We start from the raw sequence: 24,225 nt of genomic DNA, 5'->3' as shown, positions 1-24,225 counted from the left end.
CAGGTCCAATTATGGACTGTGGTCCATTCTGACTCATGTCTATTACATGAGTGCTGTTGAAGTCGAGCCTACCCTGAACAGCTGTAACGTCCATGAGTTTGAATTCTCCGCTGTAATGTGAGCTCATGCATGATGCAGCGCTGTGATTGGATGGAAGCGTTCTTTCTCATAATTATGTATAGAAACGCACAGGATCTTCTTACATATGTGTGTACTGTCCTACCAATCATAACTCAGATTTTACGCATAAACCTCATTTTAGTGATGTTGCTTCAACTTTTGTTTTTTACACCGAAAGAATGAAATGGTTCAATAAAACTGAACAATAATCACTTTTCCCTTAACAATAAATATAATGAGTGCTATCATTGTTTTCAGTGATGTAGAACCTGTGCATATCTGTTCACATCTCAAAAAAATGGTTTTGGGGTTTCATGACCCTTTAACACTTAATCGACATCATTAATGAATCGATTAATCATTAACAATAACAATAATAATCTGTAAGTGGTCAATCAAAAATGACAGGATGTATATTTTTCTTCAAAGTTTGATTTATGATGACTAACTGTTCTAATGCAAAATTGAAAACGTCAACATTGGGAAAAGTTCTTTACTGTTGAATGAAACATGAAAACATTAAATAATAAGCTTTATCAATCAAACCATTTCATTTCATTAATTATTATTAATTAATATTAAATATTCAATAACATCCCTGCTTACATCTTGTGACTATACTTTTGAAACATTTACCGATTTGCCCCATTCACTTCCATTGTAAGTGCTAGTCACTATATGCTTTCCTTGAATGGAAAAGAGCAGTCTGTGAAAGTTAACCATAATGGACATCTAAAATCAGTCCATTGGGTCCTGGCACTGTAAACAGTAGGCCACACAATCAATGTATGTCTTTTATTTGAATTGTAATATTGTTGAATCCATATTCATCCTGGAGTAGTTTGGTCATATCCATCAGAACAGTCTGTGAGTTGGTCTGCTCATCTGGAAAATAAACCAGTCATTTGGGTTAAAACTACTGTGCTTTTTAGTAATGTTTGTGAACGTTAGAAAATATTACAGTACAGAATGGTATCTTGCCTACGACAGCATATACGGAGAGCTGCGATCACATGTGCAGACTGTGCGTAGATTTGACACCTCCCACTGATAACAGAACTTCCTTGACAGAGTCAAAGTCAACACCATGAGGGACTCCTTCCGATAAAAAAATAGCATAAATAGCTTACTCATGTGTCAGCTATTTCTATATTTGTGATTATCTGCAAGTCAATAAAATACTTGCCTTCCATGAGTATTTTGAAGATATCTTTCAGGATGGTGAATGTCGTTCCAAACACAAGTATTTAAAACAGAAAAGAGCATATACGTAGGATCTGCTATTTTCCATTCAGGCTGTTTTGGCAGAGAGACGATGTTTATTCATGCATTGTTATTTGGTTATTATTTTTATTGCATTTACAGTGGCCCCAAAAGTTATCTGGACAGTTAAGCCACACTTAATATTTCATTGCATTGCACTGACTTCATAATTTTTATTTTTTTTTATAATTTTAATGTTTTAATGTGTGGCTTGAGAGAACTTTTCTCAGTGTCAAAAAAGGTTCCAAAGGTAATGCAACCAACCCAAAAGTAAATGTTGGTTGCAGCCACTAGCACACCAAAGCTTTGCAGTAGATCTCCCACTATGTGAATAAAAGTGGCTTTCACACTGGTGTTTCTGTGCCCTTCTGTGTGGCTGTGATAGTGACCAGTAACACTGACCCAAGAAGAGGGGTCATGGCTGTGAGAGTGATGACCAGGGGACTGATAAAGAATCAAAGCCAATCTGATGAAAATAAACAAGGGGACACTGTACATGATGATATATTGCCCCTTCGTGCATGGGTTTTAAATTAAAGCTGCAGCTGTGTGTTATTTTTCCACCACTAGTGGCACACTCGCCCTGCCTTGCATTGGTCAGAAAAACAAATAGTCCCGCCCCACACACACGCTATTGGTTCAATCCAGTTTTGGGGAAGCTACTTTGAAACTGTAGCTTCTCAAGCTACAAGCTAATTAAAGGGGTCATGGCATGCCTTTTTCTATTATTTTAATGTGTTTCTTGAAGTTCCTTGAATTTTCCACCGTGATTCTGACTCTCTGTCAGAAACACTCGGTTTTGGTGCTGCCTCTCCTTTAAGACTTGACAGTAAACGGCCATTGTTATGACTGGCTCTCTGCTCTTGACTGACCTGCCATCACACTGCTCTCCGCTGCTGGGTGGGACTACGGAAGTGATAAGGTAATGTGATGTGGTCAGATGCAAATGCCCACCATAGTGACATCATAATGTCAAGGAAATTGAGAACGAGCACTGATATATATATATATATATATATATATATATATATATATATATATAGAACTGGATTGCTCATGACGTCATATCAGTGAAGCCACTGCGCTGCCATATTGCTATGCCCAAACATTCCAGTGTCCCTATTGACTTAATAGGAAATCATCTCATTTCAGCAAGTAAACATTAGTCATTCAATCACCGATTTTAGATCTGAAATCTGCATGTACATCCCTACAATGCAAACATCCTACACATGTCATTATTTACAGTATTTAAAGTTTCTTGAAAGCCTGAGTGAGTTGTGTATCTATATCAAACAGTATCCACCTCTAACAAACTTCGTCGGCGAACAGATCAGCTGAATGTAAACAAGATCACTGAAACTGAGGTAAGATACAAACAGACATTTTCAGACTTATTTATTGTGATCATCGAAGTGTTTGTTCAGAGTTACTTGTTTTATGTTTTTATCAAAAAGTGTGCCTTGTTTTCACGGTCATTTGAATAAGAGCGCGTGCTCTCTCTCCCTCACGAGCAGCGCCTTTAGGGAGACACACAAAGCAAAGTTGGTTGAAATAAACTGATACGCTAGATTTAAATGGCAAACGAACATGTATTTATGACATGTATCCATGTATGACTGCAGAGAGCACATCAATATGAAAACAAGCAGATTCCAGGCATTTAAGGCGATTTAGAAATCCCGGTTTTACTTTTTTAAAGTCCCATTCGCTTCCATTGGTGATCAGTGTGCTGCACTGATAGACTGAACATTGGGACAGGTGATGCTCTGACATCACGATCCGCGAATATCTTCTCCCTCATAACAAATATTATCCATAACAAGCTAATTAAACATTAAACATGATTTTCACTAGAGGGCGAAATGCAACTGTCATATCCGCAGGTCGGCGATGGTGAAATGGGGGTGTTTTTGCCTGTAAGTCATTGACACTCTGAGATTGGGCATACTAAAATGGCAGCTCGAACACTTCCAGTGGCTTCACCTCCTTCTGTCAGTTTACCACTGTGTGAGCGATCCAGTTATATATATATATATATATACACTACCGGTCAAAAGTTTTGAAATACTCATTCTTTATTATCATTTTTTTTCACATTTAGAATAATAGTAAAGTCATCAAAACTATGGAATAACATAAATGGAACTATGGGAATTATGTTGTGACTAAACAAAATCCAAAATAAATCAAAACTGTGTTATATTTGAGCATCTTCAAAGTAGTCACCCTTTGTCTAGATTTTGCAGACATGTACTCTTGACATTTTCTCAACCAACTTCTTGAGGTATCACCCTGAGATGCTTTTTAAACAGTATTGAAGGAGTTCCCATCTATGTTGATCACTTATTGACTGCTTTTCTTTATTATTTGGTCCAAGTCATCAATTTCAAAAACTTTGTTTAATTAAATTTTAGTTTTATAATGAAATAAATTAATATGGTGGCACAATTATATTTTTGTCTACAAAACTAATTTCAAACATTTAAGCATACGCCTTCAGATCAAAAGATTTTTAAGATCATGAGAAACATTTCAGTCAAGTGTTTCAAAACTTTTGAATGGTAGTGTATATATCTATATCTATCTATATATATATATATATCAGTGAGAAAAAGTCAAAATGCTGTTTTTGTAGTGAGCAGAAAGTTTTGAGTTCTGAAACTAACAGTATGTTTTTTTATTGTACAATGACCTCTTATGTGTGAAATCCTCATGTTAGGATCCTTAAACTCTGTTGGACCCACCAGCAGGTCCAAAGGGGGATGCTATAATTTGGCATTTTTTACTTGTCTGGGAGTTTGCTTGTGTGAATAATCCAATGTTATATCTTAGATGTCCAGAACAAAATATGCCATCCAGCAGGAAAAGCATGCCAAACAAATCATCAGAGAAATATGTTTTCGACTATTGATGATAAAATGTTATATATAGTCACAAAAGGGAGGATCTCATCTTTTTAATGACATTTAAATTGAACTTCTAGTCCACTCAGAGGCCAAGATATTCAATGAAACAATGGGGGTGGTGCTTGAACTGAAAATTATACTGAATGTCTATGGACGAGCACATCTGTGAGGGCTAAAATGCGTTAAAGCGCCACCTACATTTCAGATCTGTATATTGTGATGGAAAGTGATTGAGAAATAATATTTTCCTAGTGCTTGTTGCCATCTAGTGGAATGAAATATGACTTTTCAAAGTGAAGTAGAGTGAACAGAACCAGAGTTACATGTTTACAAATTTAGGACAAAAATAAAATTAAAATAAAAAAATAAAATGTGTTTATCACAAGATTATAAACACATACAATATTATTTATGAATAATTGGAGTCTTTGTTTATTTGGGGGGATTTCTGGAAAAATTTGATCAATTTGCAGAGCTCTTTGCTGCTCAAAGAAAGTGGCACATTAACTCAATCTTTAACATAGGGTGTATCTTCAGCTTAAGCCATTTCATGTCCCGGGGGTTGATTTTTAAGAAAATGATCACATTTTATCATTTATGAAGGTCCCGTTAAAACTAACTTTTCACCAAGCTTTCATCATTTATTTTTTGTTACTTTTCAAATACCATGTATGTACAGATTTTACTGTTTTAGCCTTGTCCCAGACTTTTAATGTTAGGAAAGTCCATTATAAAAATAATATTACATGTTTTAAAAACGAGTGAAACAAACCATTTCAATATTTGTGTAAAACTGTGTTGTGGCATCATTTTCACCACACCAAACGATTTTCACCCTAACAAAGTGGTGTACTGTTAATGAAGTCTACAAAAATGTCAGTGAAGAGCATGCTTGAGATGAAATATGAGACGAGCGATGTTTGACCAAAAAAAATTAAATTTGAGGTAAATATCACAAATGTTGCCAAATTATGCAAAAAGGGTGAAAAAATATTAGTATTGTGTGTACTTAGGATACACAAAATGTTAGTTATGAAATCAGCCTTAGCAAGACAAAGGAATCGCCTATTTTATTTTAAAAACATTACAAAAATATATTACCATCAGCGTCATTTCCAGCACAGAATTCTAGTAAATGCAATACAGAATTTGAGAAGGAAAAGACACTGTGAAGAACATTATTATTTTCTGCATTTTGATCTTTAGTGTGGGCAAGTGGTTGTCTCTTCATTGGACCGGAAGGGGGGTATCAGAAGTTTTTTGGGGGCACAACGAAAATCTTGGGGCCATGGCCCGAAATTGAAGAAACACCCAACTCTGATAGCACACATACATCACCCAGATGTCTATTTGATGTGTGTGTTTTCATCTGGAAGTATTTTTTAAGTTGTTTTCTCATCTGCAATACGTCTATAAGTCGTTTCCTCTCGGATGTCAATAGGACATTCAGCAAATGTCTTTAAGATGTTCATGATTTTGAATGTTTGTAAATCTGATCTTTTTAAGGTGTTTAGCAGATGTTCATTGAATGCGATGCTTTCCAGATGAAAAGATCTAAAACACATTTCGGAGTTGCACATGTGCTGTCTGGGATGTATTTATTAATAAACCCACTGAATGTGTTCTACTAATAGCGATGCTATCCGAAGGTCAGACATTTTCAGGGGGATTTGGAGGAAATCCACAGAGAGAAGAGACTGATCAGAATACTGCTCAAGTCAGCGAGGATGTGAGCGGCTTCGGTCATTACAGCAAGACTGTTAGCAACATAACCACCTACAAGAGTGACAGACTATCAACACACAACCGCACCTGCAACAATATACAGATCAGTTCATCTAAGAGAAATAACACTGTTACACTGTTTGGCTGGAATATTTCACATTTGTTTCACACTGTGTATTTCAATGTATATCGACTGGCCCCATTTACTTCCATTGTAAGTGCCCCACTGTAACCTCTTGTTTTTCCTAAACCAGAAGCGAAATACATTTTTATGGTAATTTCATGTGCGATATCTGCAAAATTCTATTTAATTTAAATGGATAAAAATTTCCATCAAATTCAAACTTATAGAACGCAATGAATTCAAGTTGTGGCAAAATGTTCTAGGACTGTGTTGCTTTAGTTCTTTTTAATTAAGTAAACTGAACAAGCAGCAAGTATATATATATATATATATATATATATATATATATATATATATATATATGTGTATATATGTATATATATATATATATATATATATATATATATATATATATATATATATACACACACACACACACACACACACACACACACACAGATCAGCCACAACATTAAAATCACCTGCCTAATATTGTGTAGGTCCCCCTCGTGCCGCCAAAACAGCATCAACCCGCATCTCAGAACAGCATTCAGAGATTATATTTTTCTCACCATAATTGTACAGAGTGGTTATCTGAGTTACTGTAGACTTTGTCAGTTTGAACCAGTCACGCCATTCTCTGTTGACCTCTCTCATCAACAAGGCATTTCCATCCACAGAACTGCCGCTCACTGGATGTTTTTTGTTTTTGGCACCATTCGGAGTAAATTCTAGAGACTGTTGTGTGTGAAAATCCCAGGAGATCAGCAGTTACAGACATACTCAAACCAGCCCGTCTGACACCAACAATCCATGCGATTATCTAATCAGCCAATCGTGTGGCAGCAGTGCATAAAATCATGCAGATACGGGTCAAGAGCTTCAGTTAATGGTCACATCAACCATCAGAACGTAGAAAAAATGTGATCTCAGTGATTTGGACCGTGGCATGATTGTTGATGTAAAGATTTTTAGAAGAATATCTCAGCTCTGTAGGTCCATACAATGCAAATGAATGGTGACCAGATCTTTCAAGCCACAAAAATCACTTTAAGGCAGCATAAAAGTATTCCATAAGACACCAGTGGTTAAAACCATGTCTATAGAAGTGAATCAAGTGATATTATAGGTGTGGGTGAGAAACAGATCAATATTTAAGTCCTTTTTTACTATAAATCTCCACTTTCACTTTTTGAATGCGACTGTGAAAGTGGAGATATGGATTTAATCACTGGTGTCTTATGGATTACTTTTATGCTGCCTTTAAGTGAGTTTTGGAGCTTGAAAGATCTGGTCACCATTCACTTGCATTGTATGGACCTACAGAGCTGAAATATTCTTCTAAAAATCCTCATTTGTGTTCTGCAGAAGAAAGAAATGATGGCATGAGGGTGAGTAAATGATGAGACAATTTTCATATTTTCTCTCTTTAAGACAAAATAAAGCATATAAAATAGTACTCGTCATTTCTTCTGAGAAATGAAATATCAAAGTACACAGAGAGCAAGGAATAATCTTGGTTTTGTTCTTTTTCATACTGCATATAGATACAACTTTCCAGTGTACAAATATTCAGAAAAGTTCAGTTCCACAAGCATTTTGTTCTTAAAGGGATAGTTCACCCAAAAATACAAATTCTGTCATCATTTACTCACCCTCATGTTTTTTTCCAAACCGGTTTGACATTCTTTCTTCCATGGTACACAAAATGATATGTCAGACAGTATGACAGCTTCAACTGCCATTCAATTTCACTGCAGCTTTTTCCATACAATAAAACTGAATAGTGACCAAAGCTAACATGTCCTTTAGTGTTCTACACAAGAAACTTTCATAAAAGTTTGTAACAACATGAGGTTGAGCAAATGAGAACATTTTCATTCTTGGGTGAACTATCAACAAGAATTATTGTGCTGTTCAGGCATTTGGCACACAAAACATTCATACCAATATCACAGATTAATTTATTCATTACGGTTCATATAACATTGTTACAGTGTATGAGAAATTAAAATTAGACAAACTGATCAGAGAACTGACCAAAAAAAAATATATAAAGAAAATAATGGAATGTGGTAGTGGCTGATGCTATTATAAAAACTGCATGTTTACAGATAACATTTTATTTACCATGAGGTTATTTGCTGACTTTTTTTCTGTTTTGCACTCTAGATCAGTGGTTGTCAACTGGTTTTGCTTTAAGACCCACATTTTACATTGGACGTCAAATGGCGAACCAAAAATTATGTAAACATACAGTAAATGTCAAATCAAACACTGAAGTGTATTTGCATTGATAACTGTATTGGCCCATCAATATGCAAATTTTTAACATGACATTGGTGCAACAGGAAAATTGTCAATTGCAAATCTAGCACATGGAAAAAATACTGGGCTAGTTAGATGTTGTATTTGTATTAGCCATATTACTAAACAACACATTTATCTGTGCCAAAATACCATAAGAGTTTGATTGGATGCACGATCTTGGACGTCAACAAGAAAAGATACTGGTAGCATTTTCTCCTTCCTTGTAAAAGTTGATACGCCTATTCATTTTGCCATCCCAACTATGCACATTTATATGGTTATTTGCATTTTATTATTTGCATTTAGCAGTGTGTCTTCCGTACTGTTCGTGACCCTATCAGAACAGACCTGCAACCCATCTGTTGAAAAACACTAATTTCGTTTTTTATTCCTCATTAAGTAGTATTAGAAAAATAAAGTGTCTCTGCGATAACAATCCTGGAATATTTCAGAAAAAAATAGGCAATTATAAAATTACGTAAACAAAAACTGCATTATTGAGATAAAATGAGCCACAAGTATTGCACAGACACTGTGTGCATGTCATACAAACCACTGAAGCACATTTCATCAGCGATATCCTCACTGGGATAACATTTCTACACTCCTCGTGCTGAAAACAAGGACTTAAAAGGGATGTACCAGCCTTCTTAAAGGGATAGTTCACCCAAAAATAGACAATTCTTTCATTATTTACTCACCCTCTTGTTGTTTTAAACCCGTATGACTTTCCTTCTTCCATGGGACACAAAAGGAGATGTTAGGCATTATGACAACCTCAGTCACCATTCACTTTCATTGCATCTTTTTTGATGAAAGAGAATGGTGACTGAGGTTGTCATTCTGCCTAGCATCTCAATATTCTACCAACCATCTCCTTGTGTGTTTCACAGAAGGAAGTCATACAGGTTTGGACAAAAAACAAGAAGGTGAGTAAATGATGACAGAACATTTTTTAGGTGAACTGCCCCTTGAATAATTCTTCAGACTTGTTTGTAGGCTGACTAGTCTTGTGCCATCTCCGCATGTATGTCTGAAGTTATCAGTATAACAGTGTCTCCATCTACAGGAGAACACAGATTATGAACATTTTACAGCCAATAAACAGTGAAATTGGTTAATAATTCCAAGTGTAGCTGATATTTACCTGAGTTTCCATTGCTATGGGCAGGAATGGGCATTCCTACGATCACAGTGTGTTCTGTTGAACGACACAAAGCAAGAATATCTATTGACAACTGAATCAAACGGACAAGAATCACTGTTAAACTGTACATCAAGAGCTGTGGCATAGAGGATATTTCACATGCTCTGTCTTGAGCAATGGTGCTCTTGCGAGTCATGTGGGTTTTAATCCAACTCGCAACATTCCATGATCTCACTGCCTCTATCTACATCATTTCCTTTTCACTCTACTGTACTCTCAATAAAAGTAGCATAAGCCTAAAAACTATATGATTTATTATTTTTATCCCTTTTAATCCTACTTAAGATGGAAAATAATGAATGTGAAGAGTGTGAAATTATTAGTGCAAAAAAGGAAATAAACAATCAGATAACATAAAATATAATAGCAATAAAATATGATAAAAAAACGTATTTTATAATTAAATCCATATTAATATTATAATATTTTATATAATATATTACATATATATTTTATATTATATATTTTTAATATATATTTTAAACATGTTATTATATTAACATTTATACTGTAATTATATAGTATAATATATTACAAAAATAAAGTATCTCTGTAATAGAAAATCCTGGAACATTCAAGAAAGCAAAGGTTTAAATTATTTTTGTCCCTTTTAATCTTACATAAAACAGCATATAATGAATGTGAAGAGGGTGAAATGTTCAGTAGTATGAGCAAAAAAAATATAATCGAATAATATACAATATGAAAAAAATATAATAAAAGCATATTTTTATTATACACATTATTTATACATATATATATATATATATATATATATTTTTTTTTTTAAATATTATATTTATTATAAATAATAAATCTATTTCTATATGATATGATTTTCATATTTTAATGTAGCTTTAGATTATAATTTATGGTTTTTTTATTATTTAGTTTAATTTATATAGTGTAATATATATATTACACTATATATATTATACTGCATAAAAATTATAATATGTATATAGTATATACAGTATTTTATTTATATACAATATATATATATATATATATATATATATATATATATATATATATATATATATATATATACACACAGTATATATATACAGTATGTATATATATATATATATATATATATATATATATATTTATACACCGATCAGCCAAAACATTAAAACCACCTGCCTAATATTGTGTAGGTCCCTCTCGTGCCACCAAAACAGCGCCAACCCATATCTCAGAATAGCATTCTGACATGATATTCTTCTCACCATAATTGTACAGAGTGGTTATCTGAGTTACCGTAGACTTTGTCAGTTCGAACCAGTGTGGCCATTCTCTGTTGACCTCTCTCATCAACAAGGTGTTTACATCCACAGAACTGCTGCTCACTGGATGTTTGTTGTTTTTGGCACCATTCTGAGTAAATTCTAGAGACTGTTGTGTGTGAAAATCCCAGGAGATCAGCAGTTACAGAAATACTCAAACCAGCCCATCTGGCACCAACAATCATGCCACGGTCCAAATCACTGAGACAAAAAATGTTCCCCGTTCTGATGGTTTATGTGAAAATTAACTGAAGCTCCTGACCTGTATCTGCATGATTTTATGCACTGCACTGCTGCCACACGATTGGCTGATTAGATAATCACATGGATGATTGTTGGTGCCAGACGGGCTGGTTTGAGTATTTCTGTAACTGCTGATCTCCTGGGATTTTCACACACAACAGTCTCAGTCTCAGTCTCAATCAGTATATATATATATATATATATATATATATATATACACACACACACATACACAAACATGTTTTGGAGAAAATAGGCTACATTAGTTTACGCTTTTGGAAATGAACTGAGATTGGTTAAGGTTTTATTTTCACTTTTATATATTAATATTTAAATGACTTATATATATATATATATATATATGTATAAATATATATGATTTGTGGTATTAAGCCTTAGTGCTGTGTTTTATTTATTTTATTTTTTGAAAAAAAGAAAAGCTGTATGGTTAGTGGTCTAAGAATCATATATATATTTATATTATGTAATCTGTTATTGTTATACATTGTTAGGTTATATTCCTTTTTCTTATTGTGATTTTTTTGTGATATTGTTTATTATAGGTTTTCTTTTTCTGTTGTATGTGCAATGTGACTTAATATATGCATTAAAATAATATAAATATTATATAAATATATATTATATAATTATTAACAGAAAAAACAGCAGCAGGTAAAAGTGCATACCCAACAAAAAGTGTTACAAATACACAAAAATGACCAGACAAAGCTGTATATGTGAATATATTTTAACCTGAATTTCCAGGGGCTGGACAGGGAATCGGCTGTCCGATGATAACCGTGTCATTGCCTGAAAAATAACAAAAATATTTTTAGAGACAGGTCATAGAAATAAACTGCAGTGGGCTGTTCAATACAACAATACAAAAATGTTTCTAGATATACACATTTAAGAATCATTTCATCCATTAGCACCTCCCCGGGTCACATTCTGCTCCTCTGACATCTCAGCTGCGAGTTCATCCGGATCCACATACTGAATGTTGTCTTCGTTCTCTGGACCGCCACATTTTCCACAGCAGAAACAACAGCAGCAAAAGCAACAGCAGCAGGTGAAGAGCATTCCCAGCATGAGCACAGTCTAAAGAAATAGAAGTGGTTATTATTATAACATTTTTATAAATATATATTGCTATCTGAAACTATACAATTCAAATGAATAAAATGCACAAGGAACATCTGACCTTAAACCAGCACTTGGACATGAGGAAATAATATTTAACACTGTCCTCTCCAAACTGGTCTGCAACGTAGAGGCCCATGGAGCCGTACTCGTCATAGATCTGTCGTTTGGTCTCATCGTTGAGGATAGTGTTGGCATTGTTAATCTCTTTGAACTTCTCAGATGCTTCGGGGTTATTGGGGTTCTTGTCAGGGTGATACTTCAGCGCCAGTTTCCTTTAGGGAAATGGTTTTAAATAACAGCTTTTAGAGAGAAGTAGCATTGTTTGTGTTTTAGTAATACCAATGACTATAAACATATTTGGATATTTCAAATAAGAATAAGAATAAAAATGGGCACACCTGTACGCCTTCTTAATATCTTCAGATGAAGCTCCTTTCTCCAGACCTAATGTCTTGTATAAACTGTCTCCGGCTCTGGACAGCTTGCGTTGAGGTTTGTTTGAATCTGTCATTGTTGAATTCTGCTAAAAAAACATTGAAGATTGAAGACAATAAGGGAAGTCAGACATTCATTGTGTTCTTCAACAAGTATCTGACACTTCAAATATATTAATGTCTTTGCATTATGTGACATTATATCAAGGCAAATTAGCACAAACACACTTTTCAAGCAAACAAGTTAGTAAGTAGGACATGTTAGTAGTTTTTGTGGTTACAAATAATTGTAGAGATAACCAAACAAAACAGGAAATCATTACAGTATCTGCTAATTGTCTGTATTGACTTTCATTTGATTATAGACTCAATCGTTTTTAATGTTACCACAGTTTAGAGATTTGAATACATTTCATTTTACGAGTCCAATAGTTCTGATTTGAGTTCAGGCCTGTCCAGAGTTCATAACTAGAGAAAATTATCAATAAAAATGAGTCGACTTACCGTTTATAAACAGCCGCATAAGTTGATTATTGATAAGGTTATGCGAGTATTCATCTCCGAAAAAATGTACAACTTTTAAACAGCGCAAATGTGGAGTTGAGATATTGATCATGCCCGCGAGGTTTGCACCAGGAAGTACGAAATTAACTTTCTCTTACGTAAACAACACAAGCTGACTGATAGTGAAACAATCTCTCTGTATGGACAGACTGTGCTGAATTATTGAATCGAGCACGTTTAGTTGGTAAAATTGTTGTTTCGAGGTGTTCATAAATTTTTGGAAAACATTTACAGCATTAAAAATAAATAAATAAATAAATAAATAAATAAATTTAAAAAAATAAATATTTAAACATTTTAATTACTTTTAAATGTTTTAGTGGTGTTTTTTAAAACGTATTTTCCAGGTAAAAACAAAAAAACAAAAAAAAAAAACGACATTTTTAAGTCACAAATATAAAATTGTCTTACTCAATTTGACCTAAACAAAATGAGCATATATATATATACATATATTATTCTGTGTGTGTGTATATAAATGTCAAAATTTCAGATTTAAAAAAAACAACAAAAAAACAAACAAACAAAAAAAAAAACATGAAATTTTTAAGTCACAAATATAAATACATTTTCTTACTCAATTTGACCTAAACAAAATGAGCATATATATACATATACATATATACATATATATATATATATATATATATATATATATATATATATATATATATATATATATTATTCTGTGTGTGTGTGTATAAATGTCAAAATTTGAGATTATAAAAAATCTGTTTTATTTTATTAATTTTTTGTTACATTGCTTTCATGTTGTGGACAACATTTTTCCAAATATTAATACTATTTTTAAGCAAAATTGTTTCACTGCAATTTTTTTTTTTTTTTTATTTATTCTTCACCCAATTCGGAATGCCCAATTCCCAATGTGCTCTAAATCCTCGTTGTGGCGTACTGAGTCGCCTCATTCCGGGTGGTGGAGGACGAATCCCAGCTGCCTCCGCATCTTATCACGTGGCTTGTTGAGCGCGTTGCCACGGAGACATAGCGTGTGTGGAGGCTTCACTCCATACACCGCTGCATCCGCGCTCAACTCACCACGCGCCCACCGAGAACGAACCACATTATAGCGACCACGATGAGGTTACACTATGTGACTCTACCCTCCCTAGCAACCGGGCCAATTTGGTTGCTTAGAAGACCTGACTGGAGTCACTCAGCATGATCAAGTTCGTTGACATGCAATATTGAAGTTCATGTAGTTTTTAAATTTTTTATAAATACATTTATAGCATTTTCTACAAACATTTTATTTAATGATTTTAAAAATGTCATGTGTTGTAACCATCATGTAAAAGGTAATAAAATAGTTTCCTTGCACCTTGAATATACATGAGAGTTAAAGCAACTTTATCAAAAAAGTTTTCAAACAGATGTTTCAAGGTGAAAAATATATTTTTTTAAAGTTTTCTCACCGTTACACCAAATGATATGAATAAAATGATAATTTCCATAAACATTTTAAAATACTGATATGACAAAATAATGATTTGTTTTTTAAACCACATACAGTCTTGCAGGTCTAAAGGGGTCTTCTCAGTTTTATAATTTTTGTCACATGACAACAAAATGGCTACCTGCATGTTGGATACACCACATGACTTTGATTTGGTGGACAAACATTTTTCAAATATTAATCATATATATATATATATATAATCATTCGTTTTTAGAAATAGAGTTTAATTTATTTTTTTATTTAAAAAAAAAAAAAATTCTGTCTGTGGATGATTACACCACATTTTTTACTTTAAGCCCAACAAAAAAAATATAAAAATGACTTTGAACTCAGAAATTGAAAACATGTTCATCATAGAAGAGATGTATTCAAGTAAATGTTTTGTGTGAATTGCATTTTTAGAACTTATTAAACATTTTTGTTCCTTGCCACATTATCCTCTGGCTTGCTCATTGGGATCTTAAAGACAAAATATTAAGGCATAATTTTCAAAGACGTTTTTGAAGCTGTTCATTGGGGACTTTATGACATTTATTAGATTACTTACATTACAATATTATTTTCTGTAAGCTGCTTTGAAACAATGGGTATTGTGAAATATGACTTGACTTGAACTTCATAGATACAGACAAAAAACAAACAAACATTTGTGTATCAGTATGCATGCAAGTATATCAAATGAGATCTTTGTTTTTAGAGCTTTTTATAAGAATCATTCCACAGCAAAGCATCATAAAATAAAAAAGCAATCAAACTCAATTTTAAAATGAGACTGTTTATTACAGAAATAAAGAAGTAGCTCCTTTTAATAGTAAAAGACTGTTTAGAAATTTTCCAGTTGATTAGGCCTAAACTTAATGATCATAAACCTTACTATACTGTAGATAAAAAAATAAAAAAAATAAAACATATTTCCGCACACTTTTACAAATACATTTTCATGCCTTTTCCAGTTGCTTGTGATTAGTGTTATGAACTACATAAAAAAACAACAAAAAAAAAAACAATGTATTCACAATAGCGAATGTAATTTCCATTACTTTTCCAGACCTGCAAATCACAGTTTTAAGGTTCCCTGACATTCTTGTTTTCCATGATCATGTAAAATACATTTGTGAATGAAACGAGCCTGAAAAATGGCAAAATAACCGAAATAAATCTATTTAACCCTTATATTGTGTTCCAGTCAAAACTGACCGATTAACTTTTTTTTTTTTTTCTGAAAACTGTAGTTTATTTCATCCAGTTGGAATAAAATTCCATGACTTTGTTCACACAGTGCATCTGAACAATTATTTTTTTTTTTTTTCATAACATTTTATTGGTTTTATTTCACTTTGTTGCACCTGTGGTGTTCCCGGTCTAAAGTGACCGGCCATTGGAAATGAATAGATTAGACTACAAAATATTAAGTGTTCAGGAGCATCACAATCCTTTAGATGAGCACATATGTGGATTTGTGTCTGCACACACAAAGTCCTCGGAAATGTGCTCACACACACACACCCATACACACAGACTCACTCACGCACACACACACAAACATACACAAACAGTGCACCCTTTTGTGCATCATCTTTCCATGTACACTCTTTGGGGTATATTTTAAGATCTACTTATCATATTATGTTGTGTTTGGGCTCGTTTGAATCGGGATAATCTGCAGTAAGTTACGATATGTCATTGTCTGTGTTATATGTATGTTTCAGGAAGTAATAATGAAAAATGTGACTCCTGTTTATTATATTCATATACTCACTGCCGTCTGGCCTCTGAGTGAAAGAAATTTGCTCATTGCATTTTACTAACTGAGACCTTTCCAACGATATATAACACATGGCTATCTCATCTTTTTTATGGCTTTACCAACTCTGAATATAATTGTTGTGATCACAAATTTGCAAATATGTCAGCAAATTAAAAAGCATTATTGAAGAATTGGTTGGATCAGCTATGTGCATTGTAAAGTCCATATTATAAGCTTTAAAATGACACCTATTTTGTTCAGATCAAGCAAGTGGTTATTAATTTATTAAATAAAATAAAAATTTCTGCAGGGAGTGCCCCCCACTAGCCCGGTATATGCTCAGTTCAATGAATCCTTCTATCAATATTTTTTTTTTTTTTTTAAATATGTTCAAAAAAGTCTAAAACCTGTCTTGATTACTAAAAAAAGATTGATAAAAAGATCTTGTGAAAATATATACAATATTAGAGATTTGTTAACAATCTTAATGGGCCGGTCATTTTTGACCGGGAACACAAAAGGTGTTAGCACAAAACGAACACAACACAAGGGTTAAGAGAACAGGGTAGTGTTGAGAAGACTTAAACATGCTAAACATTTTTTATCCTTCCCTTTACATTGTACAACCCAGGCCCTTTTCTTCATCAGAAGCTGTGTGCCTGGGAACTGTCATAAACCTCGAAAAGGTATTCATAGGCTTTCAACTCATTTTGTGTAATATGTAACATGGGCCTCAAAAAAGCCATAATCAGTGAGGCTATCTTCTTTGTATTACTCTAAAGTTACACCTACTATTTACCTGTCTTGTGATGTCTTATGGTGTCATAAACTTTATATCTCTTCTTTTAATTCTGTAGCAATGACAATTAATTTCTGCCAATCATAAAAATTACAGTATCTGACACTATGGTGATTGTTTGTTTATATAAATCTGTAGGTGTTCCCAATGCAGGTAGTGTCACTTATTTTACATTGCAAAACACTATGATCAAGAGGTTCCTATTTTGATAATTATTTTCCCGATATTTTTGTTTTCCTCCATCTGTTAATGAGCCTTTTCAATATCTTCTATGTTGAATGTGTTGTCAATCACAGGGCACAGGGGCAGATCAACTGACTGAAAGATCAGCAAACATGCTCGGTGAAACTCCGGACGAACTCTGCTTTATACTAGAAATAAGAACACTGTCGACTTGTGTTATAACAGTACAAAGTAACCTTTTATGCATCAAACTGAGCATTATTTGACATTATTAAAGGAATAGTTCACCCAAAATTTAAATTCTGTCATTATTTATTCACCCTCATGTCGTTCCAAAACTGTATTCAAATTGGCATGTCGCATTTGGATATGACACATGCTAGAACCAATGGCCTTTTGGTGTCCATGACATCAAATCTGGCTAGACGCGTCAATCCACCAATATTTGAGTCTGAATGTGAACGCAAATGAGATTTCCATCAACAAAAACGAAAATGAGTTGATGAAAGATTATAAGTGATAATTAATAATTCCTCTCACAAAGCTATCGTATGATTTCAGAGGACTTGGAATATCAAACACAGGTTTATGGACCAATTTTATGGTGTTTTTTGTAGCTTCACAGATGTGGTTACTATAAGCTGTTGTATGGAAAAGAGCTGCATGATTATTCTTCAAAAAAATTGTTTTGTGTTTCACAGAAAACAATTAACCATGTACAGGTTTGGAATGTCATGACAGTAAATAATCACAGAATTTTCATTTTTGGGTGTATTCACTTCTCAATATACAGTATATTATTTTCGTACAATTATTTATCATGCCATAAACATACTTAACGCAAGTATGTGTGCGCAAATGCGAGCATGCTTAATGTGCGCTTTGCGTTACTGTTGCGGTAACACTAAGGGAGCGATAGAGCTACCTTCAAATGTCTTTGGCATTAAATTGAATGTGTTATTATTCAGGTAAGATGTTATAAATATATTGACTTTACTTGCTCAGCAATATTCTCTTCAAACTGTTGCTCCGCTATGACAATAGTTGACTTGAAAGAGAAATCTCAGTTCGCTATAATGTCCGCTGTAGTTCCCACTTGCGGCAACGTTGGGATTGCATACTTGTGTTATGTTATGTTATGCACGAGATCGAGCATGCATAGTTAGAAGCGCCTGTGTTCGCATACATGGGTATAGTCTGTTTCAGCCTTTAGAATACCTGTAAATTTCTTGATCTCATGAGTGAACAAAGAAGATGAGCTCTCTTCCTTAAAAGCTTGCCAAGCAAGTCTCCATTCATGTTTTACCTCCCAAGATGCATAAAGCACCCCTCATCCGTTCCCCTCGAAAATGTTCTTTTCCCAAGAAAATCCATCAATGCATTCCAGAATTATATCAGATCCCCTGCCTACAATATTATACCCAATTAAATGATAAATTATTGAATGCATTCCGTTCTACTTTCAATGAAGATAAATGAGATATGTAAAACAAATGCATTCACTAAAACAATAAAATTACCAACCTTCAGTGAATCGCAGTACTTTTCAGAGAAATCATCTTCTTTATAATTGATTCCCAAAGCTACTCCCAGTTGCTCTGCAAACTGTTATTATTGGAATAGCACGACAATCGAACCAGCTGAATAGCTGCAGTGCTGACTCCACTCACTCCAGCATGAATCAACACTGTCTCATTCAGCTTCACTTTGGCTAGAAAAGACCACGCAGAACATAGCATAAACATTCTCTGAACTAACTTTATGACTTTTAAACAAACTGGTGTCAAGGTGATTTTTAGCTGATGTCAGTTTCCCTCAAGTTCACACAGGTGTAGTTCATCACATTAACTACAGTATGTTTCAATACTGTTTGACAACCACAAACTGTCAAACAGTAAAATTACTTTTAGCCTGGCTTTGAACATTTTGAACAAATACTATACTGTATATACAGTTGTGCACAAAAGTTTGCATACCCTGGCAGAAATTGTGAAATTTTGGCATTGATTTTAAAAATATGACTGATCGTGCAAATAAAGTGTCTTTTATTTAAGGATAGTGATCATATGAAGCCATTTATTATCACATAGTTTTTTGGCTCTTTTTAAAATCATAATAATAACAGAAATCACCCAAATGGCCCTGATCAAAAGTTTACATTCCCTTGAATGTTTGGCCTTGTTACAGACACACAAGGTGACACACACAGGTTTAAATGGTAATTAAAGGTTAATTTCCCACACCTGTGGCTTTTTAAATTGCAATTAGTGTCTGTGTATAAATAGTCAATGAGTTTGATAGCTCTCGCGTGGATGCACTGAGCAGGCTAGATACTGAGCCATGGGGAGCAGAAAAGAACTGTCAAAAGACCTGCGTAACAAGGTAATGGAACTTTATATAGATGGAAAAGAATATAAAAAGATATCCAAAGCCTTGAAAATGCCAGTCAGTACTGTTCAATCACTTATTAAGAAGTGGAATCAGGGATCTCTTGATACCAAGCCGAGGTCAGGTAGACCAAGAAAGATTTCAGCCACAACTGCCAGAAGAATTGTTCAGGATACAAAGAAAAACCCACAGGTAACCTCAGGAGAAATACAGGCTGCTCTGGAAAAAGACGGTGTGGTTGTTTCAAGGAGCACAATATGACGATACTTGAACAAAAACGAGCTGCATGGTCGAGTTGCCAGAAAGAAGCCTTTACTGCACCAATGCCACAAAAAAGCCCGGTTACAATATGCCCGACAACACCTTGACACGCCTCACAGCCTCTGGCACACTGTAATTTGGAGTGACGAGACCAAAATAGAGCTTTATGGCCACAACCATAAGCGCTATATTTGGAGAGGGGTCAACAAGGCCTATAGTGAAAAGAATACCATCCCCACTGTGAAGCATGGTGGTGGCTCACTGATGTTTTGGGGGTGTGTGAGCTCTAAAGGCACGGGGAATCTTGTGAAAATTGATGGCAAGATGAATGCAGCATGTTATCAGTAAATACTGGCAGACAATTTGCATTCTTCTGCACGCTCTTGGACTTTCCAGCACGACAATGACCCTAAGTACAAGGCCAAGTTGACCCTCCAGTGGTTACAGCAGAAAAAGGTGAAGGTTCTGGAGTGGCCATCACAGTCTCCTGACCTTAATATCATCGAGCCACTCTGGGGAGATCGCAAACGTGCGGTTCATGCAAGACGACCAAAGACTGCATGACCTGGAGGAATTTTGCCAAGACGAATGGGCAGCTATACCACCTGCAAGAATTTGGGGCCTCATAGAAAACTATTACAAAAGACTGCACACTGTCATTGATGCTAAAGGGGGCAATACACAGTATTAAGAACTAAGGGTATGCAGACTTTTGAACAGGGGTCATTTCATTTTTTTCTTTGTTGCCATGTTTTGTTTTATGATTGTGCCATTCTCTTATAACCTACAGTTGAATATGAATCCCATAAGAAAAAAAAGAAATGTGTTTTGCCTGCTCACTCATGTTTTCTTTAAAAATGGTACATATATTACCAATTCTCCAAGGGTATGCAAACTTTTGAGCACAACTGTATATACATACAGTATACATATTTTTTGTCATGATTTTTTTGTCACTCTTTCCCAATCAGTTTCACCAGGGATAAACTGTTGAATATTCGGCAGAGAATACCTGATAATTGTTTTATTATTTAGGAGTTTTATTAGACATCTTAGTTTTATTAGACATATATATATCAGATTTCATAAGTGTTATTGTCTCAGCAGTGTCATATGTTCGGCCCTATATTATATATATATATATATATATATATATATATATATATATATATATATATATATATATATATATATATATACATACATGTATATATACCAATTAAGTTATGGGCATGCTGAAGGTCTTTTAACTGCATTTGCCAAGCAGTTGACAAGGAATGTTGTAGCTCTATGAATCCAGCAACATCAACATCATCTTTTAAAGAAAGATCATTGTTGATTTTATCTTTTAGGATCTGAAATAGTGAAAAAAAGTGAAAATGTGGATTATAAAAGATTATAAAGACTAATTATAATAAATATTTAAACAACCTCAAAGGCACAGTCACCTTTAGTCTTTAGTCTAGAGCGAGGAACAGCTAACAAGACCTGTTCCGAAGATCTCAGATTCCTGCTGGTGTTATAAGGTTGCAACAACTCTTTTATATAAGCAGGAGTTGACCATGCAATGCTCTAAAAACCATCACAAGAATTTTAAATTGAATTCTAAATTTAACTGGGAGCCAATGTAAAGAAATTAAAATTGGTGTTACATGTGATGTCTTTGATGACTTAGTTAAAAGTTTGGCAGCAGCATTTTGAACCACTTGTAATCGTTTCAAGGAAGCATTATTAAGACAAGTAAAAAGAGAACTGCAATAATCAAGGCGAGAGGAAATGAACGCATGTATAAGCATCTCCATTTCTACTGTGGACACAATTGGCCTTAGTTTAGCAATATTTCTCAACTGATAAAAATAAGTACGCACAAGAGAATTTACATGCTGATCAAGACTCAAGGTCTGTCCCATATAAACACCTAAATTTCAAAGGGTAGGCTTAACAAAATGAGATAAAGGACCAAGAGTTTCCATCACCTTTGGGAGAACACCAGCAGGAGCAGAAATAAGAACTTCTGTTTTTTTCGGCATTTAACTGCAAGTAATTTTCAGCTTTAAATATTCGACTAGTAAAATCACTACTTGAATATTGTAATTTGATTTTCCTTTGTGCCTTTGCCTGATGTGGGCAACAATGAAACTGCTTCTATGACCTAAATCTTGCCATTACAACTTAACGCATTGGTTGGCGCTGTGAATGTATGGCATTCTTTTTTACCTGACATGCATTCACGTCATGTCGGAATTACTGTAATTACCAGATGACTAGTGTATACACTCTGATGGTCTGAGCGAACGCTGGGGGCCAGGGTCCCACGTCATGGCCGCTGAGCCAGGGTTCCATGTCATGGCCGACGAGCCAGTGTCCCCCGTCATGGCCGACGAGCCAGCGTCCCACGTCATGGTTGACGAGCCAGCGTCCCACGTCATGGTCGACGAGCCAGCGTCCCACGTCATGGTCGATGAGCCAGCGTCCCACATCATTGTCGCTGAGCCAGGGTCCCACGTCATGGTCGCAGAGCTTGCGCCACCTTCTGCCCCGGATCCTGAGTCTACTCCATGCCATGTCACAGCAAAGCCTCGACCTGCTCCATGCCATGTCACAGCAACACCTGAGTCTGCTCCATGCCATGTCACAGCCATGCCTCAACCTACTCTATGCCATGTCACAGCCACGCCTCGGCCTGCTCCATGCCATGTCACAGCCACGCCTCGGCCTGCTCCATGCCATGTCACAGCCACGCCTCGGCCTGCTCCATGCCATGTCACAGCCACGCCTCGGCCTGCTCCATGCCATGTCACAGCCACGCCTCGGCCTGCTCCATGCCATGTCACAGCCACGCCTCGGCCTATTCCATGCCATGTCACAGCCACGCCTCAGCCTGCTCCATGGCATGTCACAGCAACGCCTCGGCCTGCTCCATACCATGTCACAGCAACGCCTCGGCCTGCTCCATGCCATGTCACAGCCACTCCTGGGTCTGCTCCATGCCATGTCACAGCTACGCCCCAACCTGCTCCATGCCATGTCACAGCCACGCCTCAACCTGCTCCATGCCATGTCACAGCCACGCCTCAACCTGCTCCATGCCATGTCACAGCCAAGCCTGAGTCTGCTCCATGCCATGTCACAGCCAAGCCTGAGTCTGCTCCATGCCATGTCACAGCCATGCCTCGGCCTGCTCCATGCCATGTCACAGCCATGCCTCGGCCTGCTCCATGCCATGTCACAGCCATGCCTCGGCCTGCTCCATGCCATGTCACAGCCATGCCTCCGCCTGCTCCATGCCATGTCACAGCAACGCCTCGGCCTGCTCCATGCCATGTCACAGCAACGCCTCGGCCTGCTCCATGCCATGTCACAGCAATGCCTGAGCCAGTCACAATAACGCCTCAGTCTGCTTCACGCCATGTCACAGCCAAACCTCAGTCTGTTCCATGCCATGTCACAGCCAAACCTCAGTCTGCTCCATGCCATGTCACAGCCAAGCTTCAGTCTGCTCCATGCCATGTCTCAGCCAAGCCCCAGAGTGCTCCATGCCATGTCACAAGCAAGCCTTTGCTACAAGGTCCAGGCCCACCTCCGTTCCAATTTCCAGGCCCACCTCCACTCCACGGTCCAGGCCCACCTCCGCTCTATGAGTCAGTGCTCACGCCTGCCACAGCCAATGAGTCAGCATCCACGCCCACCATGGCCAAGTCAGTGATCCTGCCGTACCATGTTACCACGTCATGCCATGAAGCCACGTCAAGTCGCCGTTACAATTTTAAAGAAGTAATTAGTTATTTGTAGCAGATTACTTTTTGAGTAGCTTAGCCAGCACTGCTTCTAACCCTAGTTTTGAGCAATAACAGCAGCGTTCCAACACCTTTTGACAAAAAAATGTCTGAGATTGTTTAATGACATTTCCAAGATTTTTCCAATCGCTTGATAAAATTTACAGCAATTGCACACACAAAGAGCAATATCTTGCCAGTGAAAGATAAACTTTCACATTTTGAAAGTGAAAATGGAGGTTTAAAGTAAAAAGGACTTA

At 35.7% G+C, this 24,225-nt stretch overlaps 2 protein-coding genes and 1 pseudogene across 3 annotated transcripts in view; all 3 read right to left on the bottom strand.

Moving 5' to 3' along the window:
- Positions 1-22,190, bottom strand: part of LOC127455327 (beta-taxilin-like) — a 102,285-nt gene extending 80,095 nt beyond the window's left edge. Inside the window, exon 1 of the mRNA XM_051723123.1 lies at positions 22,180-22,190. The gene's annotated coding sequence lies outside the window, so the exon portion shown is untranslated. The remainder of the gene's footprint in view (positions 1-22,179) is intronic.
- Positions 7,653-13,440, bottom strand: LOC127455333 (dnaJ homolog subfamily C member 5-like). Of its 2 annotated transcripts, none has more exons than XM_051723133.1 (7): positions 13,275-13,440; positions 12,735-12,856; positions 12,395-12,608; positions 12,126-12,291; positions 11,944-12,000; positions 9,599-9,652; positions 7,653-9,514 (listed from the first exon to the last, which is right to left on the bottom strand). In XM_051723133.1, the coding sequence occupies exons 2-7, from the start codon at positions 12,845-12,847 to the stop codon at positions 9,456-9,458; spliced, it is 663 nt and encodes a 220-aa protein (XP_051579093.1). In that variant the 5' UTR covers positions 12,848-12,856; positions 13,275-13,440; the 3' UTR covers positions 7,653-9,455. The 2 variants fall into 2 exon arrangements, with proteins under 2 accessions (XP_051579093.1, XP_051579095.1); XM_051723135.1 differs by having other exon boundaries at positions 12,735-12,859; positions 13,275-13,437.
- LOC127454991 (quinone oxidoreductase PIG3-like) lies at positions 17,306-22,591 on the bottom strand (annotated as a pseudogene).
- Between the last annotated feature and the right edge of the window lie 1,634 nt (positions 22,592-24,225).

This window comes from Myxocyprinus asiaticus, chromosome 17, assembly GCF_019703515.2.
Source record: "Myxocyprinus asiaticus isolate MX2 ecotype Aquarium Trade chromosome 17, UBuf_Myxa_2, whole genome shotgun sequence".
Taxonomy (NCBI): domain Eukaryota; kingdom Metazoa; phylum Chordata; class Actinopteri; order Cypriniformes; family Catostomidae; genus Myxocyprinus; species Myxocyprinus asiaticus.
Note: the sequence above shows the minus strand (reverse complement) of the source record. Positions and strands in the feature narration are given on the sequence as shown.